The 21583-nt window shown below is 41.7% G+C and overlaps 1 protein-coding gene across 7 annotated transcripts in view; it reads right to left on the minus strand.

Moving 5' to 3' along the window:
* Positions 1–21583, minus strand: part of CEP170B (centrosomal protein 170B) — a 119018-nt gene that overhangs the window by 47443 nt on the left and 49992 nt on the right. For all 7 annotated transcript variants that reach the window (XM_067463033.1, XM_067463036.1, XM_067463035.1 and 4 more), the window contains exon 6: positions 19934–20072. In XM_067463033.1, the coding sequence (XP_067319134.1) occupies positions 19934–20072 (139 nt within the window). The remainder of the gene's footprint in view (positions 1–19933; positions 20073–21583) is intronic.

The raw sequence follows: 21583 nt of genomic DNA on the forward strand, positions 1-21583 counted from the left end.
TTTGTAATGCGATTGATGTTATTGTCGGCATCTAATGGCTGTTGTGACTCAGCTGGAATCATAGAGTATTTTATTTCTCGTGTCAGGGCAGCCAGTCAATTATATTACATTTCTAACAGAACAAAGCAAACAAACAAACAGAGAAAATACAAAATGTGTGAGTTTGGTAGTTGATTAAATGTCCTTTGACCAGTATCTGGCCACTTGGAGTGCTTCTGGTGTTGCTGCAAGAAGGTCCTCCATTGTGCATGTGGCTGGGCTCAGGTTGCATTGCAGCAGGTGGTCTGTGGTTTGCTCCTCTCCGCACTCGCATGTCGAAGATTCCACTTTGTAGCCCGATTTCTGAAAGTTGGCTCTGCATCTCGTGGTGCCAGAGTGCAGTCTGTTCAGCGCCTTCCAAGTCGCCCAGTCCTCTGTGTGCCCAGGGGGGAGTCTCTCATTTGGTATCAGCCATTGGTTGAGGTTCTGGGTTTGAGCCTGCCACTTTTGGACTCTCGCTTGCTGAGACGTTCCAGCGAGTGTCTCTGTAGATCTTAGAAAACTATGTCTGGATTTAAGTCGTTGACATGCTGGCTGATACCCAAACAGGGGATGAGCTGGAGATGTCTCTGCCTTGGTCCTTTCACTATTGGCTGCCACTTCCCAGCGGATGTCAGGTGGTGCGATACCGGCTACACAGTGTAATTTCTCCAGTGGTGTAGGGCGCAGACACCCCATGATAATGCGGCATGTCTCATTCAGAGCCACATCCACTGTTTTAGTGTGGTGAGATGTGTTCCACATTGGGCATGCATACTCAGCAGCAGAGTAGCACAGCGCAAGGGCAGATGTCTTCACTAGTGTCAATGATTCTGATGGGGATGATGGGATTCAGATTCACAGTCAGGTGAAAAGCAAGGATGTTCATGTGTTAGACGAAGAAGACCAGGAACAGGGGGCAGAAGTTCAGTTGTTTCCCACAGCAAGGGATGACGCTGGAGAAAGTGAAACTACTGAGAGCCAGGTGCATGATTCAAGAAGGGAGGGCGGTTCTCAGCCAGAGAGTTCTCAGCCAGATAATGAGGGGGAAAGCACTAATGAGGGAATTGACCTTGATGAAGCCGGAGGTTTAGATCGAGCTGATCGGTTGGAATTTAAAGTTCGAAGGAGTGTCAGGATGGCTAGCAGGTGAGAGAGGGAGGCTCGGGGGCATAGGAACGCCTTCATGTTGTCCAAAGAGTATTAAACAAGCTGTTTGAATGTGCCTCATTGTCAGAGCAACTTCCCGCTTCAATCAAGAGACTTTGGATTTATCTTGCAGCTTTCATGTTCATCTTTTAGGACTTTGTCGTGTTCTCATGGGACTTTGCCTTGCCTGTGTTTTCATGGATCTTGTTTGCCTATGTTACCTTGGATTGATCTTTTGAAACATGCTTTTGCCTTTTTGAACTTTTTATCTTTTACTTTAATAAACCATAAACACTACTGCTGGTGTGTTCTTTGGTGTCTTAAGCAAGGTGTCTCTACTCTGAGGTGCGACAATGGCTGCCATTTGTAAGCCGCCCTGAGTCCCCCCTCAGGGGTTGAGAAGGACGGGATGGCAATGTTTGAAATAAATAAATAGTCCCTACCTTACATATGTATATAGTGTTATTCACTCCTATTTTTGAAGTAATTATAGCCTGCATTTCTGAGCCACGCTCTATATAATCAGTGTTTGCTTTAAAAAGAGACACAGAAAGCCTTAAGAAAACTATGTGACAGGATTGCCAGAGGTAGGAAATTATTTAAAGGCACACAACAACCATGAACAAAATGACTCCAAACTGCAAGACCTACTTTCTATCAATGAATTTTAAGCCATATAAATGGCTATCTTACATGGTCTCCCATCTAAGTACTGAAAAAATAGAAAACTGCCTTAGACACTACACTGCAGCGTGGGCAAAGGTATAGAGAACTCACCTTTTTTGAACCACAGTTCCCAGAATCACCAGGCAGCACAATCCAAACTTGGAAAAGCTAGTCAACTGGGAAGATCATGGGAACAGTGGACCAAAAAATCAATTTTTCCAACATGTGCTTCAGATTCCGTCCCGAGGCCAAAGAGTTTATCCAGACACGCACACAAACACCTGGAAGCAAAGCAACTAATGAGGGAGAAGCTCAACCAGCAACACACTAAGCATCAATGAAAAGTAACTAAAGTGCTCTGTCATTTTAATTATATGAAGAGCCATTCTTTTTAACCACCCATCCACTGCTCCCCCGCCACTATAACTTTCATGCTCATCTGTCCAGATGGTGCCAATTCATCCAAGCACGCTTCTTGGCTCATTGGTTTAGGCAGACAACCCAAGGAGGGGGAGGGGGGCTAAACGGCATCCATTAAAATGACAGGATCGAGGTCAGATGGAGCCTTTGCCTGGATAAATATTGAACTATCTGTGACAGTGATGCAGTGAAAGCAACCCAGAAGCATGCCTCCTCTTCACAGCTCCCTTTCTCCAGCTGCAGCATATGCAAAAACCTGGGTGTGGAGAGACCAGAGTGTTAAAAACACTCTTGGATAAGTTACTTCATTGGACTGTAAATCACAGGACCCCCCAAAAGGGAGATCAGATCTGCTCCCTCCCTCTTGACATTTTGGAGCCAAGTTAAAACGTGGCTATTTGAGCAAGCGTTTACAAATACAGAGTAGCTAATATAGGAAATCGAATGACCTGACAATGGAATTGGACAATGCTTGAGAATAATGAGACGCTGATGATATTGCTTTTATTGCCTTTGTGATGTCTTATACTGTTTAATGTTTTTTATCTACTGATTTGTTGGAAACTGCCTTGAGTCACCAATTGGCTGAGAAAGGCGGTATACAAATACAGTAAATAAATAAAAGATGTGTTTGCAAATAAAACCAGAAGTGGACTTCTTAACACATCTATTTAGTTTCAGATGCAGATGTGGCTGAAAATATCCTCCCTAGGCACCAGTCTTTCCAACTTGCTTTAATTCAAACATAAGAGAAGTTATTTGAGGGCCTAAAATAATGAAAAGTGAGCAAAGATGCTGGAGGTCTAGCACAGCTGGTAAATCATCAGCAATTATAAGATCTATCAATCAAAAGGTTGCAAGTCATAGGGAGGAGGGAGCAAGCTTGTTTTCTGCTTCCCTGGAGACTAGGATGCGGAACAATGGCTTCAAACTACAAGAAAGGAAATTCCATCTGAACACGAGGAAGAACTTCCTGACTGTGAGAGCCGTTCAACAGTAGAACTCTCTGCCCCGGAGTGTGGCGGAGGCTCCTTCTTTGGAAGCTTTTAAGCAGAGGCTGGATGGCCATCTGTCAGGGGTGCTTTGAATGCAATTTTCTTGCTTCTTGGCAGGGGGTTGGACTGGATGGCCCATGAGGTCTCTTCCAACTCTATGATTCTATGATTCTAAGTTCAAAGCCCCAGGTTGGCGAACTCTTTTTTCCAGTCTTGTGTAGGGCAGCATGGTAAACACAACTATCTGCAGTTAGTGTATATACTCGAGTATAAGCCTAGCTTTTCGGCCCTTTTTTAAGGCTTTGGCTTATACTCAAGTGAAGGTTATTTTTTTTATTCTATTATTATTAATATTATTATTACATTTATCATTTTACTCAATTTATTATTATTACATTTACAATTTAACTTTATTATTGCAATTATTACATTTATTATTTTGCTCTATTATTACATGTATTATTTTACTCTATTACTGTTATTATTACATTTTCATTATTTTACTCTATTATTATTTAATTACATTTATTATTTTACTCTATTATTATTATTATTATTATTATTATTATTATTATTATTATTATTGGAAGGATAATAAGTTACTTTATAATAATGGTTTAATCAGAGTTGGACAGTCTTATCTTAAATTCCAGTTTTATGTAACTACTAGCTGTCCACTGCCACGCGTTGCTGTGGCCCCCATGGGGGTTCTGTGTGGGAGGTTTGGTCCAATTCTATTGTTGGTGGTGTTCAGAATGCTCTGTGATTGTAGGTGAACTATAAATCCCAGCAACTAAAACTCCCAAATGTCAAGATTCTATTTTTCCCAAACTCCACCAGTGTTCACATTTGGGCATATTGAGTATTCATGTAGAGATTGGTCCAGATCCATCATTGTTTGAGTCCACAGTGATCTCTGGACGTAGGTGAACTACAACTCTAAAATCAAAGGACACTGCCCACCAAACCCTTCCAGTATTTTCTTTTAGTCATGGGAGAACTGTGTGCTAAGTTTGGTTCAATTCCATCGTTGGTGGGGTTCAGAATACTCTTTGATTGTAGGTGAACTATAAATCCCAGCAACTATAACTCCCAAATGACAAAATCATTTTTTTGACTGAAGGACATACATTGGCTTGTTAGGTGTCTTATGTCCAAATTTGGTGTCTATTCGTCCAGTGGTTTTTGAGTTCTGTTACTCCCACAAACGAACATTACATTTTTATTTATATAGATTCATAAACATTTAACCTATTGATGCCTCAATTAATGTAACTTTATTGGTTTCTATTTTTATTTTGAAACTTACTGTAGCTGCTGCATTTCCCAACCTTGGCTTATACTCGAGTCAATATGTTTTCCAGTTTTTTTGTGGTAAAATTAGGTGCCTCAGCGTCTATTCGAGTCGGCTTATACTCGAGTATATACGGTAATTAAATCTGTCAATGCTTAACCTGCAAAGTGTCTATCTAGTGCTATAATTCTGTTGTGTAAAATGACCATACGTGAAGTATATTGGGAAGTATATTAACTCTGCATAGCAATGCTTTTGAAGGAGAACGACATGGATTCCCCTCTCCTTAGCAATCCTGGAAAAAGTCAATGCAAATAAAATGAACGATTACAAAGAGGGCATTGTACCAGCTCGCGCCAGACAATGCACTTGGGAGCTGAGCTAAAAATACTGTCTGGTCAAATCAGAGAAAGGAGAGCTATGCATTAAATTAGGGCATTGTCCCAAGAGATGGCTTTTAATTGATGGCTCCTGCAATTCTGATCATGGCAGCAGTTCACTCCATTTCCTTTGAACCAAAAACCTTTCCACATAAGTCCTCCTCACTACCTATTTATGACTTCCCGACAGAGAAAAAAAATTAAAGGGCATAAGGGAGGATAAAACCTGAGACACCAGCAGAAAAGAAAAGTGGAGCATTCCCTTTGCAACTGGAGAGCATGATAGACAGTTTATAACAAAAGCATCTGTTAAAAAGAAAAATCTATACTGCTGCAGTCTGGCCTTTCCCCCCATTCATTATTAATAGCACTGCTTCCACCTCCAGCAGACAGATATAATGCATTGACAGCATTGCTCCTGAGACAGCAAACCATTCGAGAGAGAGAGAGAGAAATAAGTTCTACTTTAATCTTTTTAGGTTTACCGTATATACTCATGAATAAGTCATAACATATTGGGGGGAAATCCGCCCAAGAAATCTGGGTTGATTTATCTATGGGTTAGTGATAGAAATGCTCTGTGCATTTGGGTGCTAGAAGTAGAGCGGCGGCAGCAGTTATTTTTAATAGGGGCTTCCTGTATAAGCCTTGTGAGATTTCCAAAGAAATTACAGTTAGCCCCTATTAAATGGCCACTACCACTCCACCCAGATACAGACTGTGGCCAGGAAATCAGAAGATGCTTACTTCTTGGGAGGAGAGCAATGTCCAATCTCGATAAAGACATCACACTGGCAACAAAGATCCACATAGTCAAAGCCACGGTATTCCCTGTAGTAACCTACGGATGTGAGAGCTGGACCTTAGGGAAGGCTGAGCGAAGGAAGATCGATGCTTTTGAGCTGTGGTGCTGGAGGAAAGTGCTGAGAGTGCCTTGGTCTGCGAGAAGATCCAACCAGTCCATCCTCCAGGAAATAAAGCCCGACTGCTCATTGGAGGGAAGGAGACTAGAGACAAAGTTGAAGTACTTTGGGCACATCATGAGGAGACAGCAAAGCCTAGAGAAGACAATTATGCTGGGGAAAGTAGAAGGTAAAAGGAAGAGGGGCCGACCAAGGGCAAGATGGATGGATGGCATCCTTGAAGTGACTGGACTGACCTTGAAGGAGCTGGGGGTGGTGACGGCCGACAGGGAGCACTGGAGTGGGCTGGTCCATGAGGTCATGAAGAGTCGGAGACGACTGAACGAATGAACAACAACAACCACTCCCTCCACCCAACCTCAAGCTTCCTCAATTTGAACACTACTTAAATCAGTGTTTCTCAACCTGGGAGTCGGGACCCTGGGGGGGGTCACGAGAGGGGTGTCAGAGGGGTCACCAAAGACCATCAGAAAACACAGTATTTTCTGTTGGTCATGGGGGTTCTGTGTGGGAAGTTTGGGCCAATGCTATCATTGGTAGGGTTCAGAATGCTCTTTGACTGTAGGTGAACTATACATCCCAGAAACCACAACACCCAAATGTTAAGGTCTATTTTCCCCAAACTCCACCAGTATTGAGTTTGGCCATTTATTATTTATTAGTTTACTATTTATTTATTTATTTATTTATTATTCAAACTTATATGCCGCCACTCCCCTGGGGCTCGGAGCGGCTTACAAGAACAGGCTAAAATCTAACACAATTTAAAAACAATTTAAACAATTTAAAAACAACAATATCAAAGATCAAATGCCTGTTGAAACAAATATGTATATATTTGTATATTTGTATACCACCCTTCTCAGCCCTCAGGCGACTAAGGCGATTTACAGAGGCAACGATTCGATGCCCAAGAACATCATAAAACATTTAAAACATTAATACATAGCATAAAACCAAACAAAAGTAATAAAAACATAAAACATTTGTGTCTCCTAATTAAAACATTATCCATCTCGTCGTCCAGTCATTCCAAGTTCCGATATCTTTTACATTGCATTTTCAAATGCTTGCTCAAACAGCCAGGTCTTGACTCTTTTCCAAAATGTTAAGAGAGAGGGAAGCGATCTAATGTCCCTAGGAAGCCCATTCTGTAGCTGAGGGGCCACCATTGAGAAGGCCCTATCTCTCGTCCCCGCCAAACGTATTTGTGACGCAGGTGGGATCGAGAGCAGGGCCTCCCCGGACGATCTTAAAGTCCTAGCAGGTTCATAAGGGGAGATGCATTTGAGTATCCGTGCAAAGTTTGGTCTAGATCCATCATTGTTTGAGTCCACAATGCTCTCTGGATGTAGGTGAACTACAACTCCAAAACTCAAGGTCAATGCCCACCAAACCCTTCCACTATTTTCTGTTGGTCTGTGTGCCAAGTTTGGGAGTTCTGTGTGCCAAGTTTATTCAATTCCATCGTTGGTGGAGTTCATAACGCTCTTTGATTGTAGGTTAACTATAAATCCCAGCAACTACAACTCCCACAGGACAAAATCAACCCCCACCCCAAACCCCACCAGTATTCAGATTTGAGTGTATCGGGTATTTGTGCCAAATTTGATCCAGTGAATGAAAATACATCCTGCATATCAGATGTTTTCATTACAATTCATAACAGTAGCAAAATTACAGTTATGAAGTAGCAAGGAAAAGAATGTTACAGTTGAGGGTCACCACAACATGAGGAACTGTATTAAGGTGTCGCAGCTTTAGAAAGTCAGGTGGAAAAGGAAAGTGAGGGAATGAGGAAGGACTGCCTTTCTGTCTCCTGTTTGTAGATTGGAAAAAGTGATGGGATGGGAGCACTTCCTGCCTCTTCCTCTCCTCGCTGTCCCGGCACTGCATCCTTAATAGAGATAGGTTACTTTCCTTCTCGTTCCCCCTCTTTTATTCAGGATGCATTCTCATTCTATTTCCTTTCCCTATCTGTATTTTTGCATAGGTGTAGAACTTTTAAGAATGACAATTTACACCCCCTCAAATAAGCAGATCCTTCCGTTCTCTTTAGCTCTTCCAAAGTGTGTTCCCACATTGCATTTTCAAAAGAGGAGGACAAGATGTGTTGGTTACATGCCCCTGAATTTTACCCTCAATTTATAGCAAAATTCACAATGTTGACCCCAAAACTGCCCATGGCCTATACATGAGTCAATTTTTACACAAATACGTAAAGGTTTTCCCCTGACATTAAGTCTAGTCGTGTCCGACTCTGGGGGGTGGTGCTCACCTCCATTTCTAAACTGGAGAGCCGGCATTGTCCATAGACACCTCCAAGGTCATGTGGCCAGCATGACTGCATGGAGCGCCGTTATCTTCCAGCTGGAGCAGTACCTATTGATCTACTCACATTTGCATGTTTTCGAATTGCTACGTTGGCAAAAGCTGGGGCTAACAGCAGGAACTCACACCGCTCCCTGGATTCGAACCTGCGACCTTTCGGTCAGCAAGTTCAGCAGCTCAGCGGTTTAACCCACTGCGCCACTGGGGTCTCCATACACAAATATGATAAATAATTCCTAAATCCTGCATAATCTAGATGAGAATCAGAGTTTGAAAGAAGGATCTTGTCCTGATATGACAGTGGAAGCCATATATATGTAGAGAAAAGGATGACCTAAATTATTAAGGAGTTGGAGCACTTTCTGCACTCAGAGACGTGAATCCTCCCCTCCAGATGTTCTTGATTACAACTCAAATCCTCTTTGATCAGTTGGTCAATGGAGAGGATTACATATACAATTCTATAGTATGCTTCTGCCAGAAATTAACACAGAGTCAAACTGGAGGACCTTGCAAATTCTTTGGGGGGGGGGTACTCTGACCAATATATATAATATGTTGTTTATTCATTCAGTAATTTCCGACTCTTTGTGACCTCATGGACCAGCCCACGCCAAAGCTCCCTGTCAGCCGTCACTACCCCCAGCTTCTTCAAGGTCAATCCAGTCGCTTCAAGGATGCCATCCATCCACTTTGCCCTCGGTCGGCCCCTCTTCCTTTTCCCTTCCATTTTCCCCAGCATAATTGCCTTCTCTAAGCTTTCCTTTCCTCTCATGATGTGGCTTCTACTATATATAATAGATTATATTTATTATATTATGTGTGTTTTCGAAGGCTTTGATGGTGGGAATCACTGGGTTGCTGTGATTTTCCGGCTGAATGTTCATGTTCCAGAAGCATTCTCTCCTGATGTGACACCCACATCTATGACGTTTCGCCCACATCTATGGCCCGAATCCTCAGAGGTTGTGAGGTCAGACCTTACCTCTGAGGATCCCTGCCATAGATGTGGGCAAAACATCAGGAGAGAATGCTTCTGAAACATGGCCATACAGCCTGGGAAACTCACAGCCAGGCATGTAGCCGGGAAGGGGGGGCTTGGGGGGCTTCAGCCCCCCCCAAATTCTCGTGGTGTCCGCGAGAAGGCCTTACTGGTACATTATTTAAACTTTTATGCTTATTCATATCATGATCTGATCACCATGCTCAATTTATCCCATATGCATGGGGGTATTGGGGTAACGATACAAAAGGTTTGCTAGGATAGATCCTCTTACACTCAGACTCACCCCCCCCCCCCGAACCAAACTCAGCCCCTCCCCCCCCCCCAAAAAACAAAATCCTGGCTATGGGCCTGCTCACAGCAACCTATTGCATTACATATTATATATTATATTGCTCTGGCTAATATACAGATATATATACACACACACATATACATACATATGGCTAAAACACGCAAAGGCACACACACACTTACACATATACACATTTAGCATCTCTCATCCAGAATTTCAAAATCCAAAACACTCCATAACCTAAAATTGTCCAAATGGGTTGATGAGATAGTGACATCTTTACTTTCTGATAGTTCAAAATACACAAAAGTCATTTCATGCACAAAATTGCTGAAAGGTTTAGAGAAAATTACCTTCAGGCTATGCACAGAAGGTGTGAAAGAGACATAAATGAATTTCATGTTTTGATTTGGGCCTCATCTCCAAGATATGTCATTATGTACATATATGCAAAGCCAGGTATTGGAGAAATTTTAAAAAATCCCAAAAACTTCAGACTCCAAGCATTTTCATTCTTATGGGTATATTGTTGTTGTGTTTGGTGTATTGTTGTTGTGCCTTTTATGTTTGGAATTCGCCCTGAGTCTCTCAGAGGAGACAGGGCGGAATATAAATAAAGCATCATTATTATTGTTGTTATTATTATTATTGAGCCCCTGGTGGTGTCGTGGGTTAAACCCCTGTGCCGGCAGGACTGAAGACCAACAGGTCGCAGGTCCGAATCCGGGGAGAGGCGGATGAGCTCCCTCTATCAGCTCCAGCTCCTCATGCGGGGACATGAGAGAAGCCTCCCACAAGGATGATAAAAACATCAAAACATCCGGGCTTCCCCTGGGCAACGTCCTTGCAGACAGCCAATTTTCTCACACCAGAAGCGAATTGCAGTTTCTCAAGTCACTCCTGACACGACAAAAAAAATATATTATTGCCATTGCTATTTCTTACTAGTCATTCGCCATGGATCAAGTGCGAAACAATAACATATTAAAAAATCAACATATACGATGAGTTAAAACACATAACTCAATTAAAACATCAGTTTCACTCAATACATATTAAAACAGCCAGTACCTAATTTAAATTCCATTACTTGAAATTCATAATTTACAGATCATTTAGAAGGGCCTGCAAGAAGAGACAGGTCTTTATTACTGTTCTAAATACATATAGGAAAAGGAATGTTCAACCTATATGTAAATTATCCAAAGCTGAAAGTTTTTTTCACGTCCCCTGGTGTAAGAAGCATATACACGCTGCTCCTTTTTGCACCATCATCGCCTTCACCTTCGGATTGAACAGGTTTTACAAGTTTTTGAAACAAAGAGGGAAAAAACCCCTGCTAAAACCTGTTTAGCAGAATGGAATAATCCTGCGTGCTAAAACCAACAATCCTTCTTTCATGGCACCTTCCTCTAATCTAAGAAAAAATAATAAGAATGCCCATCATCATATGACAACAGGGCAAAACACGTTATCTGGTGAGCAGAAGTCCAACAGAATTCAATGAGACTTCCTCCTAAGTGCAGTTTTACATTCAACTTGCAGTTTAGGCAGTAGTGTAGTGCTGACAGAGCTAAAGAATTTTACTAGCAGCATAATATATGCTTCATCACACCTACTAATCAACTCTGAAAGGCTGAAATTATAAGATGCCTTAGTGTACAAAACAAGATAAACCAAAAAACCTACCTCTGACCCCCCGGGGAATGCTTTGTTAGCTCCAGAAGAAAAGGAGAAGACTCAGAAAGTTGCTGGAGATAAGACACATGCTCAGTGGCTCATGATGCACAACACCCAGAGGACAATAACTACTTCCTAATCTAATCAGAGGATCAGCTAATTCTGAAAGCGTCAGACAAGGGTGATCCTTCATAATCTTTTTTAAATGAAACGATTTTTTAAAAATGCATAACACCTAGGTCAAGTGTCTGTTTTGCTTTCAGTCAAGAGGCAAAACCTACTGAGGATTCAATAAAGCTTGCTGAGTCTTCAAGTCATTCCCAACCCATGGCATCCCTAAGGGGAGCCTATCACAAGGTTTGCCATTGCCGATGCTAAGAGTGTGACTTGTCCGAAGGTCACTCAATAGGTGTTCCGGCTAAGCAAGCATTCAGATTCCATCTGAACATGAGGAAGAACTTCCTGACTCTGAGAGCCATTCAGCAGTGGAACTCTCTGCCCCAGAGTGTGGTGGAGACTCTTTCTTTGGAAGCTTTTAAACAGAGGCTGGATCAGTCAGGGGTGATTTGAATGCAATATTCCTGCTTCTTGGCAGGGGGTTGGACTGGATGGCCCATGAGGTCTCTTCCAACTCTTTGATTCTATGATTCTATGAATCTTCTCCAGAGTCACAGTCAGGCCCTCCAAAAACTACACCACTCTATAGCTACAAAGCAAGTAATACTCTTTACCAAAGGTTGCTCCTCAAGTGTCTACTGGCATATATAAGATACATCAAATAACAATGCAGGTATTTCCATGATGTGGTTTACCAAGAGTAAACTGTGTACTGGTTTTGAGTATTGGAATACGATTCTAGAGATCAGGGTTCTATTTGTTCTTGGCCATGGAAACCCACTGGATGAGCCTGGGCAGGTCACATACACTCAGCCGCAGAAAATCCAATGATAGGGTCACCATAGGAGCAACATACATTGGAAACAACTTGAAGGCACTTAAAAATAAGGGCACACTTTAATTTAAAAGTATTTCTAGTAATCATTTTCTTCATTTTTGTTCAAAAATAGGTGTGATGCTTTGATCTAGATCATGTGTCAAACTCAAGGTCCGCGGTCCAAATCCGGCCCAACATGTTATTTTATGTGACCCTCTAGATGCTGGACTGCGGCTCCTGTATTCCTCATTACTAGATATTATTATTACAGCTGATGGAAGCTGAAATACAGTAACATCTGGAAGGCTGCAGTATGTTCTATTTAGTCAGAATGGTAGGGTTAAGATTTAGATAAAAGGCTTGTGGATATGGTGTCTGACCTCAAAAATGTCCTTTAACATTTTCCCAACTTCAGAGTCACAAGTGGTGTTGGCTAGCAATTCTCATTATCCCACTCCCCATGGCAGATAATCAAAAGTGATGGGAGCTGTTGTTCAATAACATCTGAGGATCCAAATTTGGCGAAAACTGAAGAGCACAGACAATTTTGTAAATAAATTATAGTTGACCCTCTGTGTTCACAGATTGTATTTTAAGGCAATCATAAGGCTGATGTGGCCTTCGATTAATACGAGTTTGACCCGCCTAATCTAGATCAAGACCAAAGAGCACAGGAAAGAGAAATGAACACTCTCCTTCACAGCTGTTCCAATCCAGAACTGGGAGCCGGAGGGAGTTGTAACTGTGAATATGCATTAGAAAAGTCACTATGGCAACTCATGGCAACTCCACAAATTTAATAGAGTTATCTTAGGCAAGGAATACTCAGATATGGTTTTACTGCGAGTTCCTTTCTCCAAAATATAGCCCACATTATCTATAATTACTTGGTGGTCTCCAATCCCATTAATGAGGGATCACCCTTCCAAGATCAGATGGAACTCAGTGCCATTATTTAGGCCATTTGTAAAAACTGTAACAAGAATAGGAATTAATGTCTTATATGTTTGCCTGACACCATAGAAAGCTTGAATTGGAAAATGTTTTTTCTGTGTTTTACTAATGCCAATGTGCCATTTCCTTCAGTCTTTATACTGTTTTCCCTTAGCAAAATCAAAAAGGTTTCATATAGCTGAAATTTTATAATTCAATTTGAAAACAAAAATTAAATAGACACTCCATTTGTAACTATTATCTGAATAAAACTGTCTTGTAATACACAGAACATGGTAATTTTGTGCCAAACACGATTATGTCACTGTTTTACGTTATGTACATAATCCATTTTGTGTTCCTACAGTTTAAAAAGTGCAATTCAATTTATAATGGATACTCACACCATTTTTTGTTTCAATTCTTCCGCAGGAAATGGGAGGAAATTCTTATTCCGTGGTTTCAAAAATTGTAGAAATTTTACATCTCTAATAGAACCTCAATGAATGAATGGGTAAAAACTCCAAAAATAAGACATCCCCTGAAAATAAGCCCTAGTAGACTAGCAAAGTTTTGATTTGGAAGCATGCTCCTCTTGGTTATTGGAAGAGGCAATATCATGCATTTGCTACAGAAAAAAAAGGATGTAGCTACCGGCTGTGTCTTCAAAGAAACAAGTACTTTGAAACCATAACACACTGCATTCAATGGTGAGAAAGAAGACAGAATTATGTTTGGCTTTGGCATTATTTGTTTCTGGGTTCTAACCAATGACAGAAAACCATCAACCCAGTGAACTAACCTTTTATCACCACAGTCCTTGCTTTAATTTGCTAGAAGCAAATTACTAAATACCTAGAGGCTTAGCCTAGCAGTTTTCCCTGGAAAGCAGCTTTTCTGCCATCACTAAGTAAGCCCACTTTGCTGCTAAAGGTATTACGCTCTTCATTCCATTTAATGACTTAAACCCACCGAAAGAAAGGAGATGAAAAGGAGGCCTACGTAAGCTAGAATAAGTGCCCAAGCTGCAAAACCACAAACCTGGCATATGCACCTTATGCCTCACAAATGATAAACGCCTTGGAGAGAGGACTTTGGCATCAAGGGGAAAGGTTCAGTATTGTTAACGCTTTCCCCAGTTGAAGCTATTCACAGCTTTGAGCATCCAGCAATCTGAAGGACTTTGCACCAATCCACTTTTTGCTTTGAGAAGAGACATTCCTCAGCATTAGAACTGAGACAAGTGACAAGTTGAAAGAAGGCTTGTCTTACGTGATGGGACTTAAGTGAGAGGAAGCCACAGGGACGAGGGAGCAAGCTTGTTTTCTGCTTCCCTGGAGACTAGGACACGAAACAATGGCTTCAAACTACAAGAAAGGAGAACAGGAGGAAGAACTTCCTGACTGTGAGAGCCATTCAGCAGTGGAACTCTCTGCCCCGGAGTGTGGTGGAGGCTCCTTCTTTGGAAGCTTTTAAACAGAGCTTAAAAGCCATCTGTCAGGGGTGATTTGAATGCAATATTCCTGTTTCTTGGCAGGGGGTTGGACTGGATGGCCCATGAGGTCTCTTCCAACTCTTTGATTCTATGATTCTAAGATACTATGACTCTACTTTTGAATTTATTTCCACCTTTTATTAAGCTTTGGTGATGGCTGTCACTCATCATTACACTTTATTATATCACAATGATTAAAATCATTATAATTATAACATAATGATGATGAAGTAGGTGGCAATAAGGTGGAGGAAAAGGAAGAAATATAATTTAAAATAAAACAATGCTCACCAACACTACGGATACAAATTTGTTGTTGCATGTCTTCAAATTGTTTCATACCTATGCTGATTCTATGGTGAACCTATCATAGGGTTTTGTTCAGGCAGAGACATTGAATGTTTGCTGACTTTGTTGTTCACCACCCTGAGTCCCTTTGGGGAGATCAGTATAATAATAATAATAATAATAATAATAATAATAATAATAATAAATCATACAATCAAAGAGTTGGAAGAGACCTCATGGGCCATCCAGTCCAAACCCCTGCCAAGAAGCAGGAATATTGCATTCAAATCACCCTTGACAGATGGCCATCCAGCCTCTGTTTAAAAGCTTCCAAAGAAGGAGCCTCCACCACACTCCAGAGCAGAGAGTTCCACTGCTGAAAAGCTCTCACAGTCAGGAAGTTCTTCCTCATGTTTAACTGATCTGGCTAAAGGCTATGAAATCATGGTAGTGGTTTTACAAGGCTTTCTCTGCCAAACAGTGGTGATGCTTCACCAATCCCAGAATTCCATAACATTGAGCCATGGAAGCTAAAATGATGTCAAACTGCATCCATTCTAGAGTGTAGATGCAGAATATTGAACCCTTACTTCCATCTTCAAGACTAGCAGCCCCCAGTGGCACATTGGGTTAAACCCTTGTGCCAGCAGGACTGAAGACTGACAGGTCAGAGGTTTGAATCCAGGGAGAGCATGGATGAACTCCCTCTGTCAGCTCCAGCTTCCCATGCAGGGACATGAGAGAAGCCTCCCACAATGATGGTAAAACATCAAAACATCCGGGCATCCCCTGGGCAATGTCCTAGCAGACTGCCAATTTTCTCTCACAAGAAGTGACTTGCAGTTTCTCAAGTTGTTCCTGCGACAAAAAAAGTCTCCAAGACTTCCTCTCAGAGATCCTGAGAGGCAAAGCATGTGCATTCCAAGCCTACAATATTATTAGATCCAGCCAAACATGACCTTTGCTCATTCGAATCTTCGTTCTCTGAATCCAACACATTTTGGAGGAGATTACAACATGGCCCTCAAGCAACAGCTTATACAGCCACACATCCATGGCAGCCATAAATCATGTTAAACTCTCAAAGATGTTGCGGAAATAAACTGAAGAGGGCCAACAGGTATCCATGAGGAAAGAGCTAGCAAGCAATGCTCTGCTGCAGCGCCCATCCCCACCTATCTTCAGCTTCTTGGTACACACCAATTATGTTCAGTATTGATGGGACTTTGAACACACATCCCCGTCCATTCAATTATTGACAGGACCAGCTAGAGAATTAAAAATGCCCTGCTGCAAAGGGCCAAGACATAGGACAATGCATGTAGTTGTGTAATCTCCAGTGGCTGCCAAGCTGGTCAGGCAATGGATGCAAAAATTAATTATGCCAGGGATTAACTCCAGGGAAGACAATTATGTCTTGCGACACCAGACAGAGGATCCGGCTCACATTACGACGGCTGCCATTGGGTTGTTTCATTCGAGGCGGAGGGAAACGGCAGCCTCCTTTCACCCTCTGTGACTGTCACAGCTAATCACGAGGAAGAGAAACAACTCCTGCCGGGTATGTCTGGCTTGCGTTGTAGTCATGCGGTATGGTACCTGCCACATCAACTGCCACTGTCATGGGTAAACCTGATATAAATACACCAGCGATGGTGAGTGGGAGGGTGTGTCCTCAGAACAGAGAGTAGGAAACGAGAAAGAAGTATGTCTAGCACATAAACACAAACACACACAGAGTTCAAGTAAAAATCCAACAGGGAAAGGGCAGCTCTAATACCCGATCCCGGCTTAGTGGGGATTTTTACAAGGACACAATACACGGCATGGAAGATTAAGGTCACAAGAATTGCTGTAACTGGGAGCAGCCTCCATACAGCCTGTAAAGGATCATTTCTATCCTGCAACTGAAACGTATTTTTAATAGCAAATGGAACAGATATATTTTCCTGTAATTGCTCCAAGAGGAATAGAAGGTCTTCAAAATAGGCTAACAATACACAGTTGCATGGATATGGGCGACACATCTCCAGCCAGCAGAACCAAAGACCACACATAAACTGGCCGCAACTTGTTTATAGATTACAGGAACAAGGGTTGGCTGCCATGCATGGGTCCTGGTTCCTGAATCGGGCAGCCCGCTGCTGACCAATACCACTTTCCACGTAGGGTGCCATCGGCACAATACCGGAGTAACGTTAACACGGCACCCCCGGTAACCACCGGATGCTCCCCCCTCTTCCGATTGGGGGGGGGGTTTAAGCAAGCGAGATCCAGGGCCCATGTCACATGCCACCCTGGAAGTTGTGACAAGGAACCAAAAACACAACAATCATGCAGTGCGAGTGGGATGGAGCAGCGAAGCAGGCACGATCTATCCGTGCAGGGGACTCCTTTCTTTATTTCACGTAGTGTGAAAGAGGCCTATGACTCACCAAAGTCATTCATGCTCCTTTTACAAAGTAATAAGAGATGGGAGAGGAAAACAGTGGACAAACCTGTCCAGCCTGTAACTTTGTGGAAAAGCTCATTTACATATCTAAACTAATGATAAAAAATGACAAAACATGATGGGAACACCCAGGGAGAGGAGAAAAAAAACCATAGAGGAGATAAAATACTTTTCTGGTAGAAATAGTTTTGATTCATATGTTCAACCCTTACAGAAAGACTAAAAAACCTTTGAAATAAACAATAAATTCGCTGACAGAGAAATAAATAATACATTTCACATTAAAGATCCAATTCCCCAAAGTCGGTCTTGCTGATTTTAATGAAACTGGCTCTCAGGAAAGCTTGCTCAGGATATTTTCATTTCCAGGTGACATTACAGTTATGCTTTAAATGTGAAAAAAAAGAGTGTGGGATTAATGTGAATAAAGGGTAACAGCCTTTGAAAAATAATAGGAAGAACTCTATTCCACCCACCCACAAGTGACACAAAGGATCACAGAGCTGGAGAAGGTCTTGTAGTCCAACTTCCTGCCTGAAAAAGGAACTCCAGACCTTTCTGGAGAGCCTTTGCCACAAGAAGAGTGGCTTGGAGGCCACAAGCACTTCTATCAATGGATTTAACCCCACCTATCCATGCTTATTCGGCTGGAATCACAATGTATCAGTGATTCTGATGGGTATGATGGGATTCGGATTCAGAGTCAGATACAAAGCAAGGATGTCCCTGTGTTAGACGGAGAAGACCAAGAACAGGGGGCAGAAGTTCAGTTGTTTCCCACAGCAAGGGATGACGCTGGGGAAAGTGAAACTACTGAGAGCCAGGTGCCTGATGTAGGAAGGGAGGATAGTTCTCGCCCAGTTAATGAAGGAATTGACCTTGATGAAGCCGGTGGTTTAGATCGAGCTGATCGGTTGGAATTTAAAGTGCAAAGGAGTGTCAGAATCGCTAGCAGGTGAGAAAGGGAGGCTCGGGGGCATAGGAATGCCTTCATGTTGTCCAAAGAGTATTAAACAGGCTGTTTGAATGTGCCCCAGTGTCAGAGCAACTTCCCGCTTCAACCAAGAGACTTTGGATTTATCTTGCAGCTTTTCATGTTCATGTTTCAGGACTTTGTCAATTACTCATGGGACTTTGCCTTGCCTGTCTTCATGGATCTTGTTTGCCTATGTTAACTTGGATTGGTCTTTTGAAATATACTTTTGCCTTTTGAACGCTTTATCTTTTATTTTAATAAACCATAAAGACTATTGCTGGTGTGTTCTTTGGTGTCCTAAGCAAGATGGTTCTACTCTGAGGTGTGACACTTATAACCCAAAAACTACTGTAAAAACAATCAACATTATCAACTACAAGACCCTATTCCTCAACAGCCTGTTCAAGTCTTGTAGACTCATGGCAACTGTGACTTCCCTAATTGATTCTATCCATCTGGAATATGGTCTTACACTTTTTCTACTGACTTCTATATTATCAAGTATTCTTGTCTTCTTTAATGAGTCATGTGTTCGTGTGATATATCCAAAGAATGGCAGCCTTCATTTAGTCTTCTTGGCTTCTAGCGAGAGTTCAGGCTTCATTTGCTCTAGGACCAATTTATTTGTCTACAGAACTGTTTTCCAACATCACACCTTCATATCACTTCTTCCTTTTCACTGCCCAGCTTTCACAACCACAGAAAGAAAAGTGGAATATAATGGCAATGGCGTGGACAATCCTAACTTTAATATTCAGTTATCTATCTTTACACATCTGGACCTTGCCTAGTTCCGTCATAGCTATCTCTCCAAATCCCAGTATTGTTCTGATTTTTTTTAACTTCTATCTCCAATTACTACTGTTTATATTATCTGCAATATTACAGTAGAGTCTCAATTATCCAACATAAATGGGCTGGCAGAATGTTGGATAAGCAAAAATGTTGGATAATAAGGAGGGGTTAAGGAAAAGCCTATTAAACGTCAAATTACGTTATGATTTTACAAATTAAGCACCAAAACATGTTTTACAATAAATCAACAGAAAAAAGCAGTTCAATACATAGTAAGGTTATGTAGTAATTATTGTATTTACGAATTTAGCACCAAAACATTGCAATGTATTGAAACAGCTGTGGATCCGGGTGGGAGGCAGACTACGTTGGATAAGCAAACGTGGGATAAGCGAGACTCTACTGTATATTCACTCAGAAAGTCTCTGAAGCTCCTAACACAATACATGAAAAGGAACTGAGGAGAAAGAGCTGGCCCACACTAAAATCAGGCATTATGGGGAGACAGTGCAGGGCTCTCATCAAACATCACTTGAATCTAGAATGTTTTGATCATAGTTCCGTGCAGACCCAATGCCATTGCAGAGACCACTAATGAAAACTATTTTTACCATCAATGCATTTCTCCTGATGCTCACCTGAAATTTACAGCCTTACAACTTAAACCCACTAGATCTATTTTTACTCTCTGGAATAGTAAATAATAGCTCTTTGTTCTCCCTAAACAGATCTTATTTCAATGTCAGTAAGAAGAATCCAGGTTTACTGCTTAAGTCCCATAAGATAATTGTCAACATGCAAAATCTGTAGCACATGCTTCCACTGTAGGGCTGAAGCTCACTCTATGCCAAACAAAAGGAGAAGGACACCTTACAATTTTAGTTGAGTGTTTTTTTAGGTAGTTACCTGTAGTGGCTTTCTTCTCTCCTTTCTCCAGCTTGGCCTGGGATGACTCAGGATCTCCACTCTGCTCCATTGGCTGCTCCGCCCTTTTCACCGCTGTGCCTTTAAAGCTCATCTGAAGCTGGCTGGTGTACTTCTCATGCTGAAATGAAAAAGCGAGCAAAATAATGAACACTATTCAATGTGGAGCAAGCAATGGTTACAAAAGAGTCTCAGAATAACAAAGAGCAGGCAAAGAGAAGTGCCCTACAATTCTAGCATTAGGGTCTGCTATCCTGTCATCCTATTCCTTACATATTTCCCCACTATTATGGTGGCTTGGCATGGTGGGAGCTACAATAATTCCACCCCATTCTAAATGGAGGAATGTCATCCCACATGAAGCCCACAATCATTCCCACCATGGAGCCAACTTACGGCTGCACAAATAGTCAGATTTACAAACAGAAGACCCATTTTTTTCTTTCCTAGAGAGGAAGACTAGTTAGCCAGCTACCCTTCAGGTGTTCATCCATGAGATTTAGAGACCTGCAGAACCCATGTGAAGAACTGTGGTCTTCCTTGGTCTAGATAAGTGGTTCCCAACCTGTGGTCCATGGACCATCAGTGGTCTGCAAGAATGAAAATATGGTCCACAGCCTTACAATTACTACACCATTGTCTTAAAACCACGCAGCAACTGGTCTCATGAAACCCTCTTATAGTGCCAAGGCAACAGGGATGACAGGAAGGGAGAAACTGACTATCCACAAAATATTACTACTACCATATCAGCTCTAGATTATTAAATATGGTTTTCTGTGGGTGAGCAGATGGAGACTACTGGGTGGCATATGTTCTGTATCAGAAACTAGAGCTGATGTCATCTATCCAATGCAATTTTCTGAATCAGCACCCCAAATGACCAAACCAAATCTAAAGTTAACCAAACACGGGCCCTTAACCCTTTTGGTACTAATATTGGAGAGTGGTCTCTGGTCAAAGTGGTCCCTTATAATTAAGATGTAAAGATTAACTGCACATGTTGTCTAATTCATAGATAATTTATGTAACTGGTCAACTGATCCCTGGTCAATGGGTCCCTGGTCAAAAAAAGGTTTGGAACCACTGGTCTAGACATTGGGTCTTTCCTGGTGGAATTTACATGCATATAAAGATCTAACTATATGAGCCATTATTCCATTCTACTGCTATCTTTAATATTGGTTTAATAGCATCTATAGGACATCCCCCACTTCAGACTTCAACTATAGTGTAGAGGCAGAACAGATTAACCTTTGCCCATCTGCACTGTTTCCTTGATGCTAATCACAAACACACACAGCCAATGCTGTCTACCTTGTTAGTTTTTTAACTGGGTAAACAGAAGGTGTTGAATGACTAAAACTGTGCTAGCTGGAAAGGATTTGATTTTATCTCCATTCCATGCAACAATCTTGATCTCCAGGTCACCAACATCTGCTTTTAAAAACAGAATTGAGCAAATGAGGAGTCTTGCTAAGGAACTTTGGTATCTCTGTCGAATACCGGCAATAGCTTTTGACAATACACTGAAGGCAAGACAAGATGGACAAGAGTTTCCTGTTCCCAAACACACCTTTTTCAGGTGTTTGAAAACATGGAACAAAACCAGTTTATCCTTGTCCTACCACA

The sequence above is a fragment of the Anolis sagrei genome, chromosome 1 (genome assembly GCF_037176765.1).
Source record: "Anolis sagrei isolate rAnoSag1 chromosome 1, rAnoSag1.mat, whole genome shotgun sequence".
Classification (NCBI taxonomy): Eukaryota; Metazoa; Chordata; class Lepidosauria; order Squamata; family Dactyloidae; genus Anolis; species Anolis sagrei.